The sequence below is a fragment of the Plectropomus leopardus genome, chromosome 7 (genome assembly GCF_008729295.1).
Source record: "Plectropomus leopardus isolate mb chromosome 7, YSFRI_Pleo_2.0, whole genome shotgun sequence".
Taxonomy (NCBI): Eukaryota; Metazoa; Chordata; class Actinopteri; order Perciformes; family Serranidae; genus Plectropomus; species Plectropomus leopardus.
This window is the reverse complement of record NC_056469.1, coordinates 1,356,237-1,382,820: the sequence shown is the minus strand read 5'-3', so window position 1 is coordinate 1,382,820 and position 26,584 is coordinate 1,356,237. Positions and strand designations below refer to the sequence as shown.

General features: G+C 39.7%; 1 protein-coding gene across 1 annotated transcript in view; it reads left to right on the top strand.

The window, feature by feature from the left end:
- The first annotated feature begins 581 nt into the window (after positions 1-581).
- adcy3a (adenylate cyclase 3a) overlaps positions 582-26,584 on the top strand; it is a 50,764-nt gene continuing 24,761 nt past the window's right edge. The window contains exons 1-8 of the mRNA XM_042490203.1: positions 582-741; positions 2,294-3,505; positions 12,171-12,320; positions 16,858-16,988; positions 20,815-20,926; positions 22,419-22,546; positions 23,985-24,143; positions 26,301-26,466. Of these exons, the coding sequence (XP_042346137.1) occupies positions 2,822-3,505; positions 12,171-12,320; positions 16,858-16,988; positions 20,815-20,926; positions 22,419-22,546; positions 23,985-24,143; positions 26,301-26,466 (1,530 nt within the window). The 5' untranslated portion in view covers positions 582-741; positions 2,294-2,821. The remainder of the gene's footprint in view (positions 742-2,293; positions 3,506-12,170; positions 12,321-16,857; positions 16,989-20,814; positions 20,927-22,418; positions 22,547-23,984; positions 24,144-26,300; positions 26,467-26,584) is intronic.

Below are 26,584 nucleotides of genomic sequence, written 5' to 3'. Positions count from 1 at the left end.
GTGAGGGTACAGTCAGTCCTGCATCCTAAAACCAGTTTGCCCCCACCCAACATTCACAAATACGTGCAAGATTTTTAAAAAATAATAATAATAAATTAGATATGCATAATGCTATACAATCCTGATTCCTGAGCTTCCCTCACACTGAATCACAAATGTGTGTAGGTTTTCTGTGGCAGTATCCAACATTTAGTTAAACATGAAAAGGTTTGAAAGTTATAATGTTGTAGCAATATAATACATTTGATTCTGAAAATGCACAATTCTGCATGATGAGTAGCCTACTCATTGTTTTGATAATTCATTTTGATGCCAATAGTTTTGCACTTTTACTTAAGTAGGAGTTTAAGAGCAGTACTTTTACTTGAGTATTTCTACGCTGTAGTATTGTTATTTTTACTTAACTACAGATTTTTCAAAAACTGCTTTCTTTGATCTTTGACTCAAAAAGGTTGAAAGGGCACATTTGCGAATACGGATTTTATTTTGAAAAAGACCAGAAATGCTGTATTGATCGCGTGCAGCTTGCATGGATGTGATGAGGCTGTTTCTTTTTTGCGGAAAACACCCAAGACATCAGCGGAGGTTAGTGGACCCACCGAGGCGACTTTTTCTGAGGCTTTTTTCAACGCTGTGATCCAGACTGAGGACGAAAATGTGAGGTGAGCTCAGCGTGGAGCTCCACATCTGTCTGAGGGGGACGGCAGCATCCAGAGGACACCAAATCTGGCTGTCCACACGGTAAGCGGATGCATCGGGATAGATAATAGACGTAATTTCCACAGCATCTGTTAGAACGGGGACAGAATGTGAGTTTACAGCAGAGCAGGTGAAGGAAATGACACGACAGAGCCTATAAAATGGACGTTAAAAAGCCGACGTGAGGATAAAATTGAGATAAATAACGTCAAAATGGTCAAATATTCAGACTGAAGCAGCCATTTAAACAGCTTTGTACGATGACTAAGTCAGAGACACTGCTCCTGTCTATCACCTGAGAGGCAATGTATAGCTTTGACATTATGCTTATTGTGACTGTGTGTGTGTGTGTGTGTGTGTGTGTGTGTGTGTGTGTGTACAGTCTCAACGTGTGTCCACAGAGTGTGTGATTGCAGAAGCAACATGTAGCTAACGTTAGGTAGGCCCACTGCACACAGCTTGTTCCCTGCGTGTGTGTGTGTGTGTGTGTGTGTGTGTGTAGACCCTGACGACTATATCTCACTATTTACGGAGTATTTTTTTCAATTTAGCATCACCTACATATAACACAGGTTTGAATAAATTTCATTGTGTCAGCTGCCAGGCATAAAGAGACAGTAGGAAACAGCTAAGCTTGGACATGGATGTTGGCGTGACTTTTGTCTCTGCAGAGGAGACATTGGCCAGGAGCTGCCAGGTGCAGGAATTAGGGACATTACCCTGATTATCCGGTTTTGTTGGATGCAAAAAAAGCAACAAACCAACAAAAAAAACACACAAACAAAAAAACAGTAGTGGAAGAAATATTCAGAGCCTTTGCTTAAGTAAAAGTACTCATACCACCCTGTGAAAATACCCTGTTACAAGTAGAAGTTGAAAAATGCCACTTAAATTAAATTAAGCATGTATAATCAGGAAAATGTAGTAGAAGAAAAATCTTTTTTTTTTTTCAAAACACCCCAAAGAACTAAGAATTATTTTTTTTAAAAAACAGCCTAAAATTTAAAAATGTTGTTAGATATTGAAAAAACACCCCAAAAGTCAAAATGACTAAAAAAGACAAACTTTTGGGGGAAAAAAGACATATGTGTATTTTTAAAAAAAACAAACAAACATATATATATGTATTTTTAAAAAACACATTCATAAACTCAAAATTATTTAAAAAAAAACAACCCAATAATAATATAGTATGACTTGAAATAGTTGACAATTGATTTTATGTGAAATGAATGATAGATTCATCAACAAATTTTTACAGCTGTACTTGTTTTAACTGTATGGTAATTTAATTTAAAACATAACATATTTTTAAAAAAAAAATTTATGCAAAAATCGTAATTTGTAAAGTAACTTAGTCATTCAGATAATTGTAATAAAGTAAAAAGTATAATATTTCATTCTGAAATGCTGTGGAGTGAAAGTATAAAGTAGCATAAAAGAAAATACTCATGTTAAGTACAAGTACCTCAAATTAATACTTAAGTACAGTAGTTGAATAAATGTAAAAGTTACATTTCACCAATGGCAAAAACAAACTCCTTTGTGTGAGAGAGATGGTTAATTTCTTCCTCATGTGTCCCTCTTTATTCAGGCCATGTGAGGAGGGACGATGGAAGGCCAAAATCCAAAATGCTGTCCAATCCAGAGGACTGAAGGAGACAGAGGGAATCATACAGACTTCTTTGATCCAGTGTTTATGGATTTAAGCGCTCTGACGTGGTGTGCAGCTGCAGAGGGGAGACTGTCACATGTGTAAAGCTGAATGAGGAAACAGGAGTTGCACGCTGTTTGGATCACGTTGCTGACAAAGAGTAGGCGTGCTCAATCTGTTCATATGACACAGGACTAACGGAGTCAAATGACAGCATTGGACGGAGTGACCACAGACGCAGCTATGTAAGAGGACACCCCTCCAGTGTGCAGGTCTTGACAATCAACTCTGCTGTGATTCATGCCACATACGTGTGCTGTCAGGGGGAACGTGTGGATCCTCAGCAGCAGCCACAGCAGCAGATGATGTATACCTGAGAGTTCTCTCTGCATCTGGTCCACGCCTACAGGACGACACACAGCGCTCCACTTTTTAATTCAAGGAGAGGACAGGAAGCAAAAGCTCTGAATGTTCACCATGCCTCGCAACCGAGCCTTTTCTGAGCCAGAGTACTCGGCGGAGTATTCGGCGGACTGCTCGGTAACGCTGCCCTCTGATCCTGGGCATGCGGTTGGGCGAACACATGAGGTGACGGTCCGGAGCTCAGGGTGCTGCCTGTGCCTGCCGCGGTTCATGCGCCTCACCTTTGCACCCGAGTCTCTGGAGAACCTCTACCAGACCTACTTCAGACGGCAGAGACACGAAACCCTGCTGGTGCTGGTCGTGTTCGCCGCCCTCTTCGACAGCTACATCATAGTCATGTGTGCGGTGGTCTACACCACCGACAAGCTGGCTTCTGTTTTGGTGGCGTCAGTGGGACTAGCTGCAGATATTATCCTTTACCTGCTATGCCGCTTCGGGCTGCTACCAGACCGCGTATCCAGACGGGTGGTGCCCTACGCCCTGTGGGTGCTCATAGCAGCTCAGATATTCTGCTACCTGGGTCTGAACTATGCTCGCTTCCACCAGGCCAGCGACACGGTGGGCTGGCAGGCTTTCTTCAGCTTCTCTTTTTTCCTGACGCTGCCTTTGAGGCTGACGCCCATCGTGCTCATCACTGCTGTGTCCTGCGGGGTCCACACCCTTGTTCTGGGCGTCACTATTGCCCAGCAGCAGCAGGAGGACATCCAGGGGGCAGCACTCGGCAGACAGGTAAGAGTGGTTTATGGTTGTCCTGAAATGCATTAACTTGTGTGGAATCTCATGTATCCAGACCTCCACTCATCATGTTTACACAAGTTTTTGGGTATTTGATCACAAAAGTAGGTTGACAGATGCAGTTTGCCAAAAGCTGCTGTTCCACATTTAGGGCCACAGACTAATCTGGGGAGCAGTCTCTGCACATATTCAGACTTCAGGACTAGGTTTGATACTCAACTCTTGTGGTGTTGCAGCAATACACTATTTCCATGGTAAACCGTGGTATGGAAATTGATGGGTTTCATACCATATACGTTAGCTTCTCTATGGTATTAAAAAATGCAATCAAATGGAGAACCTCCACCTTTATTGTACTTATTTTCAAATGGGAGACTTTTTACACACACTTCCATTAAAAAATGTTTTTAAAGATTAAATTTTAGTAAAAGTGTTTATTTAATGCCCCAGAACCCCTCTGTTTTCATTCCTTTGGGGGTCATTGTTATAGAAATTAATAATAATAATAATGATAATAGTAATAATTGTGTAATTCCATGATCTTTTCAGAGACAGTTATTGTAGCATGCAAGTCACATATCATTGTAACCCTGAATTTTAGTCATTGTCAGGATTTTGTATCAACTTTGTATCAATATTTTCACAGTTGAGACAGAAAGCAAGAGAGCTGATCAATGATCGATTAATCGGTCATTTAGAATTTAATTGAACATGTGAAATTTAATCAATTACTGGAAAGGCTGTGAAATACTGTCCAAATATATGCAAGGGTGAACGCATTGTTACTGTTTGAAATAAGAAATGTTTTTATGTGTTTTCAAATAACAATTAATTGAGTGATAATTTTACCAATTAATTGATTGAGAAAAGTGCTTATATTTTGCAACCCTAGTGCTGAGAAACCCAAAAAAATGACAGACAACATCGTGATTCCCACAGAATGAGATGTATGGGACTGCAAGCTTTTGTTTTATTTTTCTTTGACATGTGTCCCTTTGTATCACTCTGTGTCCCTCTCTAAATTTAGAGGTTTTTGCAGGTCCGTTGCAGGGTGGATAATTGATCTGTTCAGATCAGATTAATAGATGAGAGGAGCAGGTGCAGCGAGTGAATACAAACTTTTAGACAGCAGAATGAACGTTTACATTTCACTGTTAGTGTGCCTGACGTTCTGCTGCTCCGTTTGTGCTGACAATTTGCTCTGCACTCCGAGAATGTGGCGAAAGAACCGAACAGTATATACATTTCAGCAGTGCTCCTAATGAACCATCCAGCTGCAAAAATAGAAAATCTATTTGTGGCAGCGGATGTTTGAATCATGGTGGGCTGCCACAAATAAACTAATGTGTGGGAAACCCTGCAGCCAAGATCTCCAGTTGGAAGTGAAGCGCATACATAATATTTACCTGGTGTGTATTAGAGCTGGAAGCACATGTGAAAGTCAATCAAGTCTCAAGCAAGTCCCAAGTTATTGTGGAGAGAATCAAGCAAGTCCAATCTAGTCCCTGCTGTAAATAATGCAAGACAAGTCATTATGTGGTCAAGAAATCAAGAAATTCAATAAGCTAATAAGTCAGCTAAAAAGACATGTTTTTTTGTAGGTTTTGTAATTACGGATGAAACATGGTCAAGTCCTTTCGAGCCATTTTTTTCAAATCATGAATACTGAATCAAAGTAAAGTCGAGTCTTCTATCAGTCTTCGTCAAGCAAGTCTTAACCTCAAATTCGTGATTTAAGGCTGACTCGACTTAAGCCCTGAGACTTGAGCCCCCACCTCTGGTATGTATGTACCTCAGACCAGCAGGTCACAAAGATGGCCTGAAGAGGTTCTTAAGAGATTTTCTCCTGAACATCTTGAGCCTGGTATGACAGAAGTCCCTGACCCGTTAACGACTGCAGTGAAGAGAGAGACTCGAAGTGATGATTGGGTCTGAGGCAATAGTGAAGATAAAACAGATACTTGAAAATAAGATCATTCTGTGTTTTTTTAAAGTTCTGCTCAAAAGTCACTGCTTATAACTCAGCTAGAGGCAGGGTGGAGAGCGTCATGTAGAAGTCCACCTGTTGCCACGCTGCACAAACACAATGTGTGAATAAGCAAATGAAGAAGAATTCTGATGCATGGACTTAACGTGCACAGTTTGATGCACACTGCAGAGTGCTGTGTTGTATGAGTCGTGGGCTGTTTGAACTGTTAAAGGCCACATCTTCACAGAGCTATTTATACTCCTCCATGTTACTATTGCTTTGGCTCAATGTTCACAACAGATTCTCAGTGTGACAGAAGTTTGGACTCAAACCCTTCTATGGCATGCAAATGAAAACAATTGTACCGTAATAGGTACATTAATGTATCAGGTATCATTGTCGCCAATAACTGCATTTGATAATCAGATGTTAATGATGAAATATTGCACTCACATAGTTAAAAGTTGCCAGTAGACTCTCGCTAAAGCAACAGTGTCTAATATGGTTCGACAGTCCTGCCATAAACGCTCCCTTCATGAAGGTTTTCATGTTCAGTTTGCGTTGAAACAAGAGTTTCTGGTTTATTTTTTGTTCTTTAGGTGGATATAGTTTGTGGTGCTGGTGAACTGTTTGCAATAAACACAGATGTCTTTGTTATTTAGCCTCCCCCACAGCTATACATGGAGTGGAAAATCATAAGCCTCTTTCATACATAATTCCCAGTAAATGACTGGGAATACTTTGCTGGCACCACTTGTGATTTTCACTGTCCACACATATAGCTTCATTCCCAAACTTTCCTGTCTTGTGGCTCTGTACACATTACATATCAATGCCTATTCAGTAACAGAAACCATCTTTGGGAAAAATGTATTTGGCGTGTACTTTGAGTTTTTAGTTTGGCTTATGCCCATTCACTAACATGGAGGGGTTGGCTTTATGACCTATACTGCAGACAGACACCAGGGGGCGATCCAGATTGAAAAGTTACTCTTTCAGGGAGCTGTCATGTTGTCCGCCTTTATATGGGCAAGGCCATGAGACAAGCTGTGTTTGAAACCGTCCACTCATTTACTCACTCGCTATTAACAGTGTGTATTAAATAGTGCACTATAAAGGGAATAACGAACAAGATTTCAGACACTATGTTGGAATTTTTTTCCCTGGAAATACACGGCTGCTTTGCATTGTGGTATACGGGAGTTAAATGTAGGCTACATCGTATGTACACTCAAATTTGCTGTGCATTGTGGTATTTTATAGTGTTCTATACAGTGGATGAAATTAACCGCTGAGAATTCAAACACCACTACAAAATGGCGATCACACTATATAGTGCACTATTTCCGTGATAGGGGACGGTTTGGAGCACAGCTATGGCTGAACAGTAGGTGGTGATATGCACTTTCAAGATGGGATTGCAATCTGCCCAAAAATGCACAAAAGAAGAAGCAGAAGGGACAAGGCAGGATATACATTTAACATATGTGGTGGAAGCCGATGGAAGTCAACAACATGGCAGGACAAGAGCTGTATTTGTATGGTCTTCTTCTTCTTTTAATGCTTTCAATAGTCACAAGTTTCCAGCTATTGTTGAACAAAATATGTCTGTGTCCATGTTGCTTCTTGTTCACACTTTTCTACACAGTTGCTGAGTCGCTTCTGCAAAGTAGCTGTGCGGTTTAAAATTTGTCAGTCAGTGTCTTTCATCACAAACGTAACTCTTTGTGTGCCCTTCCCAGTAATGTTCCTTCTTTCGTTCACAACACAGCCTTACTGCTATATTCCCTGTGATGTTACTAGGTCTTGAGGTGGGAAATTGGAAGTGCAGAATTACTAGAAAATGTATTCTGGCTCTCAGTCACATCATTGGGGGTTGTTATGCTGTAATCCATTGTTCTCGGAACTTGGAAAAAATATGACCTCCGGCATGGAAAAGTGCAATGGAACGGTCATTCCACTCAGAATTCCAAGTCGGAAACTCAGACAAGGTCCATCCAGACCGAGTTTGCCGACTTAGACACAACTGATGCCACAGCAACATGGAGGCACACTCAGTGAAAGGAGCAGAATTACCTTTTCATCTCAGTTTATTGTAGTGGATGATGAGGACAGCTCTTGATAAGATGATATTTAAATGCCTCCCCAAAACTGAAACTTGTTTAGGAGATTCCTTAGATGAACCTCGGAGTCAGCTAATGGACCTAACTGCCTTGTTGAACTCACAACTCTTGTAAGCAGAACTAAATTACGACAGATTTTATTGCCCGACCAACAGTTTGAGTTAACTTACGACTCATTTGGGGCAACGAGCTGTACACTGAGCGCCTGCAAAGACTCAAGGAGACATCAGGAGAAATGGACAATTTATGTCTTTGTTACACAACCAACAGGTGACATACCCGCACATCTACAGACTGTAAGAGAGGAGCACATTAACTGATTTTTGTATTCAAAGTAAAACGTACTTTGAAATGTTGTGTGGAGGTCTCAGAACTGGAACTTCGCATACATGCCGATTTTGAGGCCAAACTCACAAACACAAGCTGTGCCTGTGTGTGTGTGTGGAGGGGTGTGACCTTCCGTAACCCCCTGCCAGCAGTGTGCTGCACCCTGAATGGACAGACTCTTAGTACAGAGTTGCATTTTGATATGCATCTCCTCGATCTGTATCTTAATTATCCTTCCTTTACACTGTTGTGTACAGATGCTATATTGTTTTGCAATCATGCAATTTGTGATTTTCTGATTATAGGTTTTGTTGATAGACCTTTGGTCATATGAAGTACTTTCATTCTTTTATTTTTTGATGCTAGTACTTGTTATACCTTTACTCAAATAGGATCTTTAACAACCTTTAATTATATTAGAGTGTTTTGACACTGTGGTATTACATTTACTTATTTTCACATATATTCGTATTTGTTTGTTAAATGTGATTAACACTGTTTTCCTTACTTAATGATCTGCCAAATAATTATTTGATTTTCTCATAAGTGTTTGGTATCAATCAGCAGAGGAGAGCGTCATGGTTTAAAATATTGAAGATTTGAAGGCCTGTAGTGAACTTTATAAATACGTTAGGAAGAAATTAGATGCAGACAGTTAAAACAGTAGAAGTGATAGAAAGGAGGAATGTATTGAAACGATCTTTCCTGTGCTGTTATGGGGTTGATGCTCTTAAATGATAGGGACATATGAAGTGTTAGACCTAGGTTAGGATCTCCATTCATACAATTATGGGATATTCTCTGATCAGGCCTCTTTATCTTTTCCCTTAATGTTTTATGGGATAGGTTGCCTCGCTACTGTTGATCGATGCTTGACATTAACTTTTCTTTAATCTTAACTTTTCATCTGCTTGATCATCTTGCACTATTTCAGTGCACCTGATCAAGTCCTGATGTCACATCTAATTCAGTTCCTCACTGGTTTTCGTCCCCTCATTTTATTGCTGCTTCAGTTTGTTGTTCAGTCATTTTATTCAATTGCTGTCTTTGCTGTATTCACTATTTCATCATTTATCCCTTCTTATTCTTAAACTCATTCATTTGTAGTCCTTTAGGAGTAGTTTTGATGTGTAGTGAGTAGTTTAATAAAACTTTCATTTATAAAGACTTGATCTTGTGATGTGTGTGTGTATAATGTCAGGTCCCTGTACACCTGGATAAAGAACTCTGTAGCAAACTTTAAATTATGAGACTAAATTAATTTATAAGGCAAAATGGGCTATCAACCTCTCTATTTTAATGGGTGGTGCTCCGAGGTTTTTAAACTTTGGTGCTCTGAGGAGAAGCTCTGCTCTGTTTGTCTCTCCGCCTGCGCTGCTGTAGGTCCATCAGCTGTGTGATCCGCAATAATGAAGCTGTGGAAGCACATACGACTGTCTAACACTCAGCTGTATTCTCAAGTCAAAGTCGTTCACTGCATTTGGTTCACCGCAGCGCTATTCTTATTATCACTGGCTGTTTGTGTTGTCTGTCAAAACATGACTGGAATGTGTTCTATTGATATTCTATCGACTACGTCTCATATGTCAATCAAGGAAAAGTTATTTCGTGATTAATATCATTATCGTTTTATCGCCCAGCCCTAAGGCTTATATGTGTGGCCATGAGGGATATCTTGGAGGTGATAGTCCACGATTTCACAGAGAAGTTGTGGATTCAGAACTTCAGGAGGATCTTCTTATCATGCCCAAGGGAGCCATTTCCTGCTGACAAGCACATAGCCATAGTATCACTGTTGATACTGTGTGCTTTAGTACTAAAGCAGTGACACTCTACTTACTGTCTTTGTGGCCCCACAGCCATTTTCTAACACACAATAAAAAATGAAGGGATTCACACTGGTGATTGTTTTTGTACTTTAATTATAGCTGCCAGGGTGCAACAGTATCAAAATAGAGCTTGTTTATCAAAAGAAGTGCCAGTGGAGAATCCCCCACACCCCCTCACAGAGGGTAAGATCCTAATGTCCTAAGATCCTAGAAGCATGCTAAAAGCCTAGGAATGTAGAAGGTATATTTATTAGTACATTTTTTTAAACAAAGTTTAAAAAAAAAAATTACATTTATCCTTGATCCTGCTACATCTTTGGAGTGGAAGGATGAGTTGATTAAAAATAGCAGCTACGATTAAAATTCCATGTGGTTGTTGGGACATGTTGCTGATGGGATCATTCAATTCCTGCAGCGCATTTTTTTAATTTGCATCAGAGTCTTCTGTCCTGTCAGCTCTGAACAAGGTCCGCTCAGCCAGTGCATTAGCTTGATCCAGCATGTTAGGGGTTAACCATGTCTCTGTGAAGATGTGCGCATAGCAGTCTCTGATTTCTCATTGCTGAGTGATTTTCAATCACATCTCATCCACTTTATCCTCCTGCAACCGGACATAAGTCAGAAGAAGGCTTGGTAGAGGAACAGCTCTCGGTCCAAGTTAGGTCAGCCTTTGTCTCTTTGTCCAGAGGTTTCAGTTTCGTTTCTCCCCTCCAGTCTGACCGGCTGCTCGGCACATGCCACCTGAGGGGATCCTTTTGTGGTCTGCTGTATCCAGTCCAAAACCCACAAAACTTTTCCCTTATGTTGATAAGGGCTTGTCTATTGTAGAAAAGTTGTGCCATGGGGTCAAAACAAAAATTGAAAAATATAATAAAAAAGTAGCAAGGATTTGAGGAGATAGAGGCTGCTGCATCTACATGCGCCATAGCAAAGATGTCCTGAAAACGTGGAAACATCCTAAAATCTTAGAAACATCCTAAAATCCTTGAAACCTACCAAAATCCTAGAAATGTCATAATATCCTAGAAACCTGTATGGAGCTGCTGCAACTGGCCCCTGGCCTCCTGTCATTTTGCATCAGTGGCCCCCAAGCAAAGCAGGTTGAGTCTCCCTGGTTTAAGGAAATTTTCTCAAGTGTTTGTGCACAGCAGAAAGATAAACAATGGCTGCAGAAAAATCTGACGCTTTTGTAACCAGAAAAGACTCTCATGCCTTTATACAACATATCTGGAGTGGTCACTGTGTTCAGTGTCATGGAAACATGCATTTTGCATCTTTGGCACCAGGCTACAATTCTTTAAGTTTTCTGAAGTGCCCTTACTGCTCTATCACACCTTCATTATGCCTTTCAGTGTTTCCTCTACAGTGTTGGCTTGAAAATAGCGTGCAACTTACCGGAGAAAAGGTAGACTTATTAGCTTAAGAAAACTTATAATAGATTTTATTAGTTAAATAAACATTCGCAAAATATTGATGGCCAGCTAAGGTTACGTAGCTTAAGTCAATTGGGCCCGGTGCCAACTCAACTCAGTGTCGCTAACGTGAGTAAACTAATTGATAGCATTAAGCGATGTACACGCCATGATGTAACTGCTGACTGCATTTTCAGATGAGCTTGTTCAAATATTTTTCAAAGAAGAGAAAGACATCTGATGAGGATGGCGCTAGTCAGGTATCATTAGCCTTTTTACTGACTCAAATTATGATGGTTAGGTAAAAAATTATGTTCACACTTGTAATCAAATGTGACGTGAGTGTAAATTATCTAACGTTAATGTTTTATGTAATCGTATAAGACAAGTAACAGACAGGGAGGAGCAGTGGAACAAAGTGAAGGAGAGCAGAGTACAGGAGGGGGAGTGCCGAGTGAAGGAGCAGGAGAGCAAAGTGATGGTGCAGGAGAGAGAGATGAGAGGAGAGGAGAAAAACATAAAGGGAAACACAGGCTATCAGGCTGGGACCCTAAATGGGTTGAAAAAAATTATTGTTTCTATTTGTAGGTGAAGACTGACTTGAGAAACAGGCTGCAGGGGGATCACCTTGCAGCATGTATGCTGCTGAGCATCAACGGGCCACCTCTTGGGGAATTTCCGTACAACAGAGCCTTAGAGCTGTTCTACAAAAAACCAAGAAAAATCCATTGTTCTGAGCCTGGGTGCAAACTTTGCCACTGATTACAGCCCCATCAAGAAATTATTATTTATTGTTTTTATTATTTTATTGTTGAATTTTTGTTATTATTTTTTATTTTTACATTCAGTCTTTAAAAAGCATCATTTGTTTACGCTGCCACGGCTCCCCAGAGAGCCTGCCCCCGCTGCTGAAAAAAATCCTAGAGGAAACACTGCCTTTATTATGCATTTGTTTGTTAAATAATGAGCCCTAACTGTTTTGTTTTTTTTGCTTTCAAGCTTCTTGCCAACATAGTGATCTATGTGTGTGCCATCACTGTGGGCGTCATGTCATACTACATGGCTGACCGGAAGCACCGGAAGGCCTTTCTGGAGGCGAGACAATCTCTGGAGGTCAAACTCAACCTGGAGGAGCAAAGCCAGCAACAGGTCAGAGGACAAACTCTCCAACATCCTGCTGTTTACATGACGGAGTTTAAGGGTGGAAGTTGCACTTTTGGGTTTAGGTTAAGCCCACATCTTGCCACACATGTCAGACATGAAAACATTGGCCTGAAAACCAGTTGAATGACTTTGAATGGTGTTTCAGACAGTCATGGGTTATTTCTGGCCCACAGGGTTTTTATAAGCGAGGATGACTGCCACCACTATTAGCTAATCGCCCAGCAACCAAACCTACATTTCATTTGCATCTGCTTTTAGCTAACATCATAATTCTAATGCAAAAGTCCAGTTTGTTGAGTTAGACTTGCACATTGTCTGTTTATTAGAAACCAAACTCTATATCGCATTCAGTCTTGCTGAAATTATGGAACAGCTGTTCTTCTCACCAAACAGTATATTTTGATTGATAGATAAATATTTATCTGCGCTCTCAAACTTGAAAATAAAACATTTAACTTTGAACTCATTTTGTGATGAATCAAACATAAAAACGTCAAACACATTAAAATTGTATTTCTGTAATAAACAAGAAACTACATGTAATTAGGGCTGGACGATAAGGAAAAAAATCTTATCAATCACTATTTCTGTCAAGCTGAAAGGTTTCCTTTCACTCCAGAGTGAGATATGAAGATATCATAAGGTTAATTTTGGTTTAAATATTCATTTTCTGTCAGACATTGAACATGACAAATATACTGTACAACAGGCCTCACCAACTGGAGGACCTATTCCACTAAAATTCCAGTTACAAAAATTTCCTCTCAGCAAAGGTCTGAACCTCATACCTTAAATCAATATCATGATTAATTGAACATTTTACTTCGATTACAATTAATGAACGATTATTTTGCTTTTTCATTTTCTTTTTTTGTGGTTTGTTTTTTGCCCTCATAGTTCACTGACACAGTTTCATTTGACCATGGTGTGTTGGAGTGTAATAAACATCTGATTTATTACTATTTGTTAAACTTTCCAGCATTATATAACAATTAAAAGCTCCATCTTAAACAAACTTAGGCAAATTTAAGCACATTGTTCTGATAATAGGCCAACATCTTTTGAGTAGGCCTACTTCTCCTTTAGATGCCAACAGTTCGCCAAACATTCCTAGTTACAGAAAGGGTGAAAATAAGGTAATGTGCTTGTGGCCCCAGGCCCCCAGAACATAACGACTGCCCCTGGTAATAATAATGAGAGCTCAGCAGGAGCGGCTGGATGAGACATGGAGCAATGCGTCCTGGTGTTTCTAAATAATTCATCCAAAGTCTGATTAAACCTAAAACTAACACAAAGTAGTCTGTAGATGTCTAAAGGAGGCACTTTTCACCTCTGCAAATGTGTCTGTTTCAGACACTTTGGTGCTCTGAGGAGAAGCTCTGCTCTGCTTGTCTCTCTCACTGCGCTGCTGTCGGACCATCAGATGTTTGATCCGCGTTAATTAAACGCTGTGGAGGCACATACAACTCTGTTGTCTAACACTCAGCTGTATTCTCGAGTCAAAGTCGTTCACTGCATTTGGTTCACCGCAGCGCTATTCTTATTATCATTGGCTGTTCATGTTGTCTCTCAAAACATGGCTGGAATGTGTTCTATTGATATTCTATCGACTACCTTTCATATTTCAATGAAGGAAAAGTTATTCTGCGATTGATATTGTTATCATTTTATCCCCTGGCTGTTCATCTTGTACCATTATCAGGCAAAAACCAAAATACCTGCGAAACTACACTCCCATAAGCCTCAGCTGTTCTTTGTGTTAAGTGCTAATTAGAAAATGTTAGCATGCTAACCTGCTAAACTGAGAAGTTAGCATGAGAAACAATCAGCATGTTAGTATGTGTTTCAGTCTGATCACTTTGAGTGTAACACTCGCTTAGATTAACGCGTCTGAGCAGGAGGGATGTAAGGTCCGCTTCTACATGCAAACTTTAGTTAGACTTCTTTCAATTTCTATTTTGAGCTTAACTTAAAAGCCTGATTTACTGCCTGGTTGATCTGGTCATCTTTTTTTATGAAACAGAAAAAGTAACATGTTGGATCTACAGCATATATTTCATCTGGTCCTCTGTGAATTGGTTAAGGCAAAGCCAGCATCCACTATATGATATCTGTTCTTTTGAGTGTGTGAGTGTGTGTGTGTGTGTGTGTGTGTGTGTGTTTGGTTTGTTTGGCTTGTGTTTGTTTGAGCTGGTACTGTGTCAGCACTCTGCTCCCTCCTCTCCTTACATCTGTGGCCACTGGGCATTCTCATCACTCCTATTTATGGAACAGATGGTTTGTAGCACAAAGATTGAGGGAGTGAGGAAGAGGACACAGAGTGATTATGGAGGAGAAAATGAGAGAGCAATGGTGTTGTGAGAAGTTACATCGTGAGGGCTGATAAAACCATGAGTGGAAGAAACTCCCAGAATACTAATGGAGAAGCACGGGCTGCTGGGAGACAAGGGCCGCCAACCAATCAAGGAGCATCCGGTTGCTGCCGGTTTCCATGGCAACCGGCCTCCTGAGACGTTGTCAGCTGTAATCACAGAGCCAACCCGCTCGGCCATTTGTTGCTTCTCTGCCTCTCTGTCAGGTTTTGATAAGAATATTGAAAGCTGCCACACTGGTCCTGTGTGTGTGTGTGTGTGTGCGTGTGCGCGCGCGCGCGCGTGTGTGTGTGTGTGTGTGTGTGTGTGTGGGCGCAGGGGTTAGTGTGTGCATGGTCTCTGCAGTCACACTGATGACAGTGTGAGGCCATCAGCTCTCCTGTAAACAATGCTCTCTATGAAGACTGCTGTGTATACTTCTCATTTCCAGTTGCCACCTTTGTTTGCATGATGTGCAACAGTTTAAACCAGAGGGGATGTCTTTAATGGTAAAGGGTTATTAAAGGGTAACTGTAGTATTGCCGTACCTGTCATAGCCCTAACTATGATTGTCTGTGGCTGATACTGGCTGGCCAATAAACAAATCAATGGCTTATATCTGACATCAGTATATAATAATCCTTAATTTTCAATAAGGCTTTAGCTACCATCTGCATTTTTTGTCTAATAAATAAACTATTTAAACTCACAAAATGTCAGGAAGGATAATATTCTTACACCTATTTTCTTTATTTAACAAAGAAATACAACTAAGACTAAGCTAGCTTAACTTAGCTTAATTAGCTTGTTAACTTATCGTAAAACACTTTTCACTCAAATTCAACAGAAACAAAAAATCACCAAAACCATCTTAGTGTTCTAAGTCATTTAGTTAGTCTATGTTCCAACAATCACCAGCTCTGGTTTGCTTTAAATAAATCCTTAATTCACCAGGTTAGATGTCAAAATATGGCTGGTTGTTTACAGTCCTGTAACATTATCCACATCACTCACAGTCACCATGTTTTTCAGCTCCGCTGCCTTTTCCACGATGAGAGGCTGACCTCTGGTGGTGTTTGATCTGCACTACTCACAATGAGTTTAATAAAAAAATAGTCTGTATTCATGATGGTTTGAAAAAAATCCAATTTCTTAATACCACGGTATACCGCAATACTGTAATAATGCCCAAGCCTAATATTTACAATGGTCATTATAAATCGAACTCTATCATTTTTATCCTAGTAGTGATACTGACAGGACACACCAGATTTTGATAGAAGGATGGTGCCTGTTAGGGCTGTGCGATATGAAAAAATATATTGTCTGATGATAAAAAACACCTGTCGTTTCATATTATGCTACATTGTGGCTCCTTCTGTCGTTTGGGCATGAAAAGTCAGACACAGCACCACCATGACTTGCAAATACTATTTTATGAACTGGAGAGCTGTTAGTTTGTTTCCAGCTTACAAAGAATAAATCATCATGTTTAACAGCGCTGCCTTAACAGTCTAACTTAATAAGTGATACTGGGCAGGTGAGGCTTTAGTTTTTCTATCTGCAGAGCTGCGATTGCAACTTTAGTAACATTCTGCTACTACTGAGCAGCAGCGCAACTGGGAAATCTTATCAATCTCTTATCTAGAGAGCTGTTAGTTTGTTTCCAGCTCGCAGTGGATGAATTCTCATACCGCCATTACATTTTAACTTCCTGCTGACACTCACATCTAACCGCTGACAGGAAGCTTTAAGTCCACAGCAAAATATCACTTCTGGTCCTTCAAAATTAAAGCACCATGGGTTCTGTGTTGATTTCTTTAATTATAACAAAACTTTATTTCACTTTACTATTACAGTACTTTGTTTAACTTTATACCTTATTTTAACAATATAACAGTATTTTATTCAACTTTATTATAACAGAAGTTTATGTAACTCTTTTTATGGCAGAGGCTACTTTATTTGTAACTGTAGTTCATTTAATAGTTCAATGTAGTTCAATTTTGTATTTTACTAGTTTACAATATTTTAGAGGAGATTTCAGAATATTGGGATATATATTGTGTATCGCAATATAGCCTTAAAATATCATGATATTATTATAAAGCCCTGTGTCTTCCAGAAGGTGTGTATGATGTTCTCTGTGTGTCCGTCTTTGTCCTCCACAGGAGCGTCTCCTACTCTCCATCCTTCCAAAGCACATTGCTGATGAGATGCTTCAGGACATGAAGAAGGAGCCCAGTCAGAAAGAGATGCAGCAGTTCAACACCATGTACATGTACAGACATGAGAACGTCAGGTGATTTGCTAGATGTCTCTTTGACCTGTTTAACCACCGAAACGGGTTTGTTTTTAGCCACAGGTCGATATTTTGATTGTGTGTTTAGAATGGGCTTTTCAAAGTGGTGTCCAGGTATCTTTCAGAGGCTCCCTGGCATGATCAGAGACACCAGTAATTTTTACATTAAATGTTAATGAAACACTTTTTTTTACAATTAAAAACACAAAATAGTCAAAAACCTAACAAACAGATATACTAGTAATAAGTTTGATTGCGTGACATTGTACTAAAAACCCAGGAACAACACAAAAACAAAGCTCTTTGTACAAACAGACAACCCACCTACCAAAACAGACACAGCAGGCATGGTTGAGATAGCTGAGCCAAATACAAGGTATTGTTGTGTTAGAAGTCAGTTAGATGGGTCAGAGGAGCAACCCCTCTGGAGAAACGTTTTGCTGTTGGTACAGAAAGCTACAGCTCAACACTCACAGCAACCTGAAACATAAAGAGCTGTTTGTGGATAAACAACAAGACGTCGATGTGGAGTTTACATTGGCTAAGTAAAGGATAGCTTCATTACTTTTCAAATCTGTCAGGTGCTCATGTAAATACTGAAGCAGGTTTTGCTCTCTGTAGCTCATATTCCTCCTGTTCATTCTGGGGAATTCCTGTTAATGTGTTTTCAGTGTAAGTGATAGGGGACAAAATCCAGTCCTCAGTCTGTGCCAAAGTACATTCGAAGTTTAGCTGAAGCCAATGTGAGGCTAAGTTAATCTGTCTTTTTTTTTTTTTTTTAGGATAAAATTCACTTTGTCTTTCTTTAGATGCTGTTTGCCTGTTGAGCATCAGCGGAAAAACAAAGAGACAATTTTTTAAATGATAAATTAGGCTTGGGTGGTATCTATTTCTCCCTACCCTCATACCTTCCTAGAATTTTACCAGGGTATATGGTACTTGACAGTATCAGGGTGCGGTACTAACATCCCTCTGGCACCAGCAACCAATGAGTTCACTGCGTTCTGTGGGCTTTCTTGTTATTTTCAGTCTACTCAATACACAGTACTTGATCAGTCTTGTTTGTCATTAAGTTAGTTATTCCACTGTTCCACAATCACCAGCTCAGGTCTGGTTTAAATAACCCCTTAATTAAACGGCTTAGATGTGAAAATCAGCTGTTTTCCCTGCTCCTCTCTGCTGTTTATGGCACGACGCAGGCCGGTGTTGACCGGCTGTTTACCATCTCGTAATGTTCTCTTCACCACTCGCAGTCAGCACCACACTGACCACACTGCATGCAAAACCTCCTCATTGCAGCCTCTCCAGTATGAAGTTAAAAGTCAGATGAAAATCACTGTCAGGATTTCTAAATAACCTGGTATATCCAAATACCCTGACACTGAACTTTGGAATGAATGTTTGCACAGAGAGATGGTTCCTACTTTCTCTTACAGTGAAGGAGGAACCAATAAGGAACAATTTAACAAGAAAAACCTGTTTCACTGTACACACGATCACCTGACTATTGTTTAAAGCTCTGTTTGGGCACAAAGAGGATGATCAGTTCCCAACAGGAACTGGCTAGTGATGTGTATTGGTAAACTGTGCTAATAATGTCGAAAGTTAAGTTTATTACCTGAGGCATCACCATCCAATAAAGCATGAATGCAAGTAATTGTAGTCAAATGCCAGCAATAAGACCTATCCCAAGGAGTGAGTATGGAAAACATACTGTAGATATAAGAGATGGTGCCCATACACACAGACCAAAATGAGGTATTTTAACTGATGAATGTAATTGACTCAACATGTGATCCACACAGTGCCACATTTATAAGGATTTATACTGGCAAGATTCAAGATTTTTGTTTAATTTTTGTCTTTTGTTTATTTAACTAGATTATCTATTGCTCATTTTCAGATTTGAATCTACTGTAACAGGGACTTGTAAGATTGAACAATTTGTTAAGATCAGTAGAAATTGTTACCAAATTGATATCATGATATCAATATTGTTCAATATGAGGGGAAAAAACTAAAGGACAGATAACTTCAAAAGGTGTGGTGGCTTCAGTGGTTCTACTCATACCTTCTAATGCAGGAAGAACAGTTGCACTCCAAAATTGAGTGGTGTAGTCACCTTACCATTTCGTTTGGCACACAAAGCAGCACATGTTAATGCTGTCTGAAGTAATAAACTTTAACACCACATACACCAAGAGCATAAACTTTAGTATCATTATTATTATTATTATTAGTAGTAGTAGTATTATTATTTGTCACTATACACTCACTTTGAATTTGATGTCTGTTGCATGTTCCAAAAAAGTTGAGACAGGCGCAGCGAAAGACTGGGAAAGTTGTGGAATCCTGAAAAAACACCTGTTTGGAACATTCAACAGGTAAACAGGTTAATAAGTTAGGTATGATAGTATCATGTCTGTGTCTTAAAGGGGCATCCTACAAAGGCTCAGCTGTTCACAAGCAAAGACAGTCCTTTGTGAAAAACTGTGAGCAAACAGTCCAATGATAAAACATTTCTCAACTCACCACTGCATTGAATTTAGGGATTTCACCATTTACAATCCACAATATCATCAAAAGATTCAGAGAATCCAGAATCTCTGCATCTTAGGGTCAAGGCTGAAAAGGATATTACTTCATGGGCTTAGGAACACTTTGGAAAACCATTGTTATTAAACACAGTTTACCGCTGCATCTACAAATGAAAGTTCAGACTCTACCATGCAAAGTGAAAGCCAGATAACAACAACATCCAGAAACATGGCCGACTTCTCTGGACCCGAGCTCATCTGAGACAGACTGTCACACAGTGGAAAAGTGTGCTGAGGTCTGATGAGTCCAGATTGTTACCAGTTTAAAGCTGAAAGGCAGCAGCTCTGATGGTATAGGGGGGTGTTAGTGCCCATGGCATCTGTGAAGGACATGATGAAAGGTCCATACAGGTTTTGGAGCAACATATGCTGCCACCCAGACAATGTCTTTCTCAGGACCATCCCTGCTTATTGCAGCAAGACAATGAGACACATTCTGCACATGTTCCAACAGTGTGGCTTCATAGTAAAACAGAGCAACTACGAGGCTGACCTGCTGCAGTACTGACCCGACTTCCACTGAACACGTGTGGAGCATTATGAGGAGCAAAACAGGACAATGGGGAGCATGGACAGTTGAACAACTGATGTCATCTATCAAGAAATAATGGGAAAAAATTTCACTTTGAAAGCTTAAACAATTAGTTTCCTCAGTTCCCAAGTGATTTTTCAGAACATGTTGCAGGCATCAAATTCAAAATGAGTGGGTTTTTTTTTTGTTGTTGTTTTTAAACAACATAAAGTTTATCAGTTTGAACAGTAAATATCTTGTCTTTGTACTCTATTTAGTTGAGTACAAATTAAAAAAAAAAAGTTTTATTTGCATTTTACACAATGTCCGAACTTGGAAATCTTAGTTGTATCTGAATTCAGAGGTTTTGTCTCTGTCAGCAGCTGAAACTGTGAAAACTAAAGATTATCGCAGCATCTCCAGCTCCTGCTGCTGTCAGATTATGAGCTGATAAAGATTCAGATATCATACCTGCTGCCTCCTGAGCCACCTGAACTTCATATCATCAGAGTTCCCCACCTGCCACTAAGAAACAAGCAGAGTGCAGCCAGTCATTTAAGGTTCACAGTTTTCAAGGAAGTAGCAGTTTTCTAGATAGTGATCAGTGCTCTGAGGTGATGGGCTGAAGATGTGTTTTGAGGATACAGGCCATGTGACTGTAGCAGCATGATATCAGTACTGATTTGCTGGCTTGTGTGTGTCTCTTGTTGTTGTGCAGTATTTTGTTTGCAGACATTGTGGGCTTCACTCAGCTGTCGTCGTCCTGCAGCGCTCAGGAGCTCGTCAAACTGCTCAATGAGCTGTTCGCTCGCTTTGACAAACTGGCGGCAGTGAGTTTCACCCTGTTACCTAACAACTGTGATGTTATGGCACTTACGTCACAGGACCTTTTCTTTGAATTATCTGGGATTATTTGAAATTATTATGCATGGTCACATATAAAGACCTGATCCAGTGATTCAGCTGGTACTGATAAAGCTTAAAGATTATTACTGAGAAAAGATGGATACCAGTCAGATGTGATCATTGCTCTTTCATTAACGTGTTATATCTAACTTGTTTAACATAGAAGTATTTTAGGTAGCAGGGATAGCACCACAATATTTTTGTGTGGCAATACTGCATCAATACGTGGGCACCAAGTATTTATTTATCATAGGAATTATTCAGATTACAAATACAAATTCAACTTTTGGTAGCCTAATAAAATCAAATGCTTTTTCAGTGTCCCAGACACATTTTGCTGCATTAACTTGTCTTAAGTGAGATGAACAGACTGAAAACTTTATCTTATGAGATAAAACAGATGTTGACAAAGTTTTTTTGGGGGGGACATAATTTTCAGTAGAAAAAAAGGTAATAAAACACAATGTATCGCAATATATATTATTGAAATACTTTACGTGTTGCAATTCATTTACAGTATTGTATTATGACTGAAGTATTGTGGTAATATTGTATCCTGGATCCTCCGGTGATTCCAAACACTTAAGTATATTTGCAGTAAACTAAACACACAATACAGCCATTTAAAGTTGTATGTCCCTCCCCTGAAACCAAAATAAAAATCATAGGTCCCTCTATAGTGCTTAGAAAATTATTTGACATACCTCCCCCTTTTTTCTCCAAAAAACAGTTCTTATCCTGTTCTGCCTTATTATTTTTTAAATAAAACATATTTCAAAAAGCTATTATATAGTAATGAAAAAGAGCCGAAAAGGATTATCAGTGGTTGTTTCAGAGAATGTACTATCTTTAAAATTTGCCTTAAAGTCCTTTAACTCACGGAAAAGTCGTTGAATTGTATTGGTAAAAATGTGTACGAACCCTGTAGAAGTGGTTTACATCATGTGAAAACTGGAACCTGAAAATTAATTTGAGATACAGCTCAGTAATGTGTGTCAATTTGTTCTACCATAAATATATATTTAACATTATGTTTTAATTAGGCCCCTATTCAAACTTTCGCAGCAGCTTCTAGAAGGCAGTGATGTCAGCCGGGGTTGCCGGCGGCCTGACGGGTTTCTGAGGGTTAAAATGCACTTATTGTGAAACTCATGCAGGAAGTGATGTATAACAGCTTATCCTGACCTATCGAATATAAGTTGCCACTGCTAATGAATAGAGCAGAACAGAAAAGCTGCTGTGAGCATGTGTGGCTGGTATCCATTATGTGTTCGTCCCTAACAGCAGCGTTTCAATGGTCACCGACATCTTCATTTGTAAACCTGTAAACACGCATAGATGAGGATGTAGAGATCCCAGTCTGCTGTTTGCACATTCTAGTGTCCATCTCTCTCTAAACTTCATGTTCCCTGTCAGAAATATCACCAGCTGAGGATTAAGATCCTGGGAGACTGCTACTATTGTATCTGTGGGCTGCCGGACTACAGGGACGACCACGCTGCGTGCTCCATCATGATGGGTCTGGCCATGGTTGAGGCCATCTCGTAAGTACTGGAGGGAGCAGTTAATAGAGATGGCTGTGATGTAAACATCAGTCAGTGTCAGCTACATGTTGATGGGATGCAGAGGGTTAGTCACTCGGCTCACAGTGTGGATTCGATCACTCTGATGGACTGCTATTGACTTCCTGTGGAGCACGTGTGAAATAAAGTGAATTGAACAACAAGAGGTCATTAAACTCAAATGGATTGTGATGCAACAGTTTGATCAGACGAGAGTCCATGAATGGATTTGCTTCAGTTTGGATGATTGTTGATGCTATAAATGAGATCTATGCAAATGTGCAGCAAATGTTCTGAAACATCCTAATCTGTTTTTACCAGGTGTGCTCAGTCATGAATCCCACTTGATCTTACGTCACCTGTTAGCACAGGTAACGCCACCTAAACACTATGTAATGGCAGGTTTGTGCCCAAAGAAGACTGTAAGAAGAACCACTGCAGGAGTAAAACTGATGTAGGCCTACTGTTAAACAAACTTAAAGTATATGTGACTTTTTAGGTAAAATAATTGAAATAATAGGAAAAGCAGCACGTCCTCATACATACAGTTTATATGAGAAGCTGGAAAAATGACTTACATGATTATAAACATAGTAGCTAGTTGACTGTCTAATTAATCAACTAATTGTTTCAGCTGCACTTGTATATTTTCATTTGGTTTGTACACAAATATCTTCATTGTAAAGTACTTACCTAATAATAGTAGGGGAGTGAAAAGTACAATATTTCCCTCTGAATTGTAGAGGAGTACAAGTGGAATTGGCAAGATTAAAATACTCAAGTAATGTAAAAGTTTCTCAGGTTTGTACTGAAGTACAGTATTTGAGTAAATGTACTTAGTTACAGACTATCACTAGTCAGCAGAAGGATGTACTGTAATTGAAATCACAGTAACTGGGATCAGTGCACCAAATATATTAATATTTCTGTAGCCCTGAAAGTTAATAATCCAGCCATTATAATTACTCTAAAACATTGTCTACATTTGATTAAATAACATTCATGCATTTTTTAAAAATATTTCTCAAACTTATTTTTCTTTGCGCTGGGCAACAATTTGTGGCATGTGAAAACGGGATGTTTTTCTCTTATTTTGGTAAGAGTGCTCTGGACCAGTCCTAAAATTTTCTATTACCTATGAAAAGAGAAAAAATGAGAAAACATTAGTGAATCCCCAAAATCAATGGCTACTAACAAAATCAGAACAGATTGTGGATATGAGCAAAAATAAGAGAAACTTTGTTCATATGTACTTTCTTGCCCGAGGCCCAGTGTTTCCTGTCGGTTGAGATGTATTTGTGATGTCATGGCGTGTAGAAACAGACAGCAGAGCTGCATTGATGATTGTAACAAAAACAGAAGCCAGTTGTTGTTTCAGTTGTTTTTGATTGAGTGTGCTTCCTTGTATAACCGACCACAGGTACGTCCGAGAGAAAACCCAGACGGATGTTGACATGCGTGTTGGAGTGCACAGTGGTACAGTGCTGGGGGGTGTGCTGGGCCAGAAGCGCTGGCAGTACGATGTCTGGTCCACTGATGTCACTGTTGCCAACAAAATGGAGGCTGGAGGGATACCAGGGTAGGAACACACACTCCATGTAGTACCTCACTTTATGTCAAGTATTTAAAACAAAGTTATGTCAGTCCACTGCTGGAACAATGTTTCTGACAGACCATCTGTAAAAAGATGTCTGTGTTGCTTTTAGCCTGTTTATTTTGTCTGTAGCTTTGAAATAAAAATAAATAAATAAATAAAAAATTATACGCTTAAACCAACGCATACATCCAGGCTTCTCAGGATCTCCCAGAAACACCGTTGTCATTTAGCCAGAACACTTCCAGCCAGCCTGAGTTCGTGAGACTCCTGCTTTTCGCTTTAAATGCCAGCAGACAGTTGTGGACTTGAACCAGTTGCACACACGGGTCCATCCACTTTGTCTGGGAGCACATGTTGATGATTAGAGCCACTGATTAGGCAAAGTCCCCCTGTTTTCCTCTAGGAATCTTACAAGGATTCTTTGCCAAATTTCAACAGGCTTTGTATCAAAACAATGGGCCGTTTTCTCATTAACCCTTAAATGACGCAAATTTCCATTAGGTGAATATAAAATACAGTGTTTATTCACAAGCACCATGAGGTTTGTGACTAAAAAGAAGCGCCATGACGGGCAGCAGTCCCAGCATGTCAGCAGACTGGCTCACCTCCTTCCAGCACACAGTTTGCCTGCAACTGCTCCAAACTGTTCGTAGGTCAACATTTATTTTATTTATTAATTTTTTACATTTCTGAGCTTCAAATGGCAATCTTTTCCAGTGTACCTTAATTTACCATGTCGATTCAACTGTCACCTAACTTCCACCTTAGGTAGAGTGACCAAGAAGATTCAGCTGTTGAGACATCCTGAAGCTGTGAGAGGACATGTCCTTTCATGAGTGAACTAGACTGTGTGTTCCTGTAGGCAGATTTCCATTAAACCTAAAATTGCGCAAACTGAAATTGCGAATACAAAATACACCTGATGGAAACATTTCAATTTAGCATTAAAAAGTTTTTCCACTGGCATGAGGAGGTATTTCAGGCAATTTGAAAAAGCAACATTGTCTTTTCTAGGTCACATGATGCTATGGCTATGTGCTTGTCAGTAGGAACTGGCTCCCTCATGATGCAGCAAGAGCTACAAGAGGTGTCATTGCATCGCATAACTCTTGAAAAGTTGAGCGATTATCCAGAAGTGTTGAATCCATAATTACTCTGTCAAACAGTGGACTATAACCCCCAGAAATCCCTCACACGTGGCTGCTCCCACGTATAAGGGGCTCGCCTTTCCATGATGGCTACATAACACGCCTACGTGGCCTTGGATTGGAAATAATGAAGGCTAGTGTTGTGGTTGCAATAGAAATAAAGCTGCTAATGTTTTGAACATCCATCACCATGCTTCTTGGTATGTTATTGCCAGAGAAGTCACAGAACATCAGTCAGTGGAAACACAGTCATCTCACAATTGTGTTTTTATCACTTAAGTTTTGCAAAAATCTGTAATGGAAATCCACCTAATGTGGGCAGCATGTGTCTATGAACTGTGGTAAACTATACCCCGATTTCAGCTGTAATAGCAAGAGTTTGTAAACAGGAAGTGGGTGCTTTACTGCTTCCTTCAATACCACAGTTGAAAATGGGCTGAAAAAATTCAGATCAAATCAAATCAAACTTTTTTATTTTTCACCTTCCATATAATCACACAGCCCAAAGTACCTCACAGAGTGCAACAAGTGCAATGCTATAAATTACATTAATAAAAAATAAAACGTTAAAAATGAATAAATGATCAATGATTTAAAAAAGATGAACTAGGGAAAAATTGTTTAAAAGACCAAAGAAACAAGTCACAAAAAGAATAGAAACAGTAAAACTCAGCAGCGCTTATCAAATATGAAATACACTGCCACAATTAAACAGTTCCCCTATGTCATGTTCTTAAGTCTCACACACTAACACTGTGTTCATAAAGTATGTTTTCTATCTTTTCATCTGTTGCAATTCACCTCTCTGTGTACAAGTGTCATTGTGAATTCATGAAGGGGGATTTGACTGAAGGCATACAGGGACATTATACCATATTTTTAAATGATGATAAAAATTATTCACAGCTTCATGAAGTCTACAGAAACAATTTAATAGTAATTGTTACATCAATGACCTGTCTAACCTTTGACCCCTTCTGTGTGTGAGCAGTCGCGTCCACATCTCACAGAGCACCATGGAGTGTCTTCATGGAGAGTTTGACGTGGAGCCGGGAAACGGAGGGGAGCGCTGCGACTACCTGAGGGAGAGAGGCATCGACACCTACCTGGTGGTTGTTCCTAAAGGACCTGTGGGGAAGAATGGCATCAATGGTGTCGTGAGTCAAAACTGCCACACACACACGCACACACACACACACACAGAAAATGTTTGGATATTGAAATGTTTGTCTCATATTCAGTCAACTGATGTACTGGGAACATGATGACTGAAAA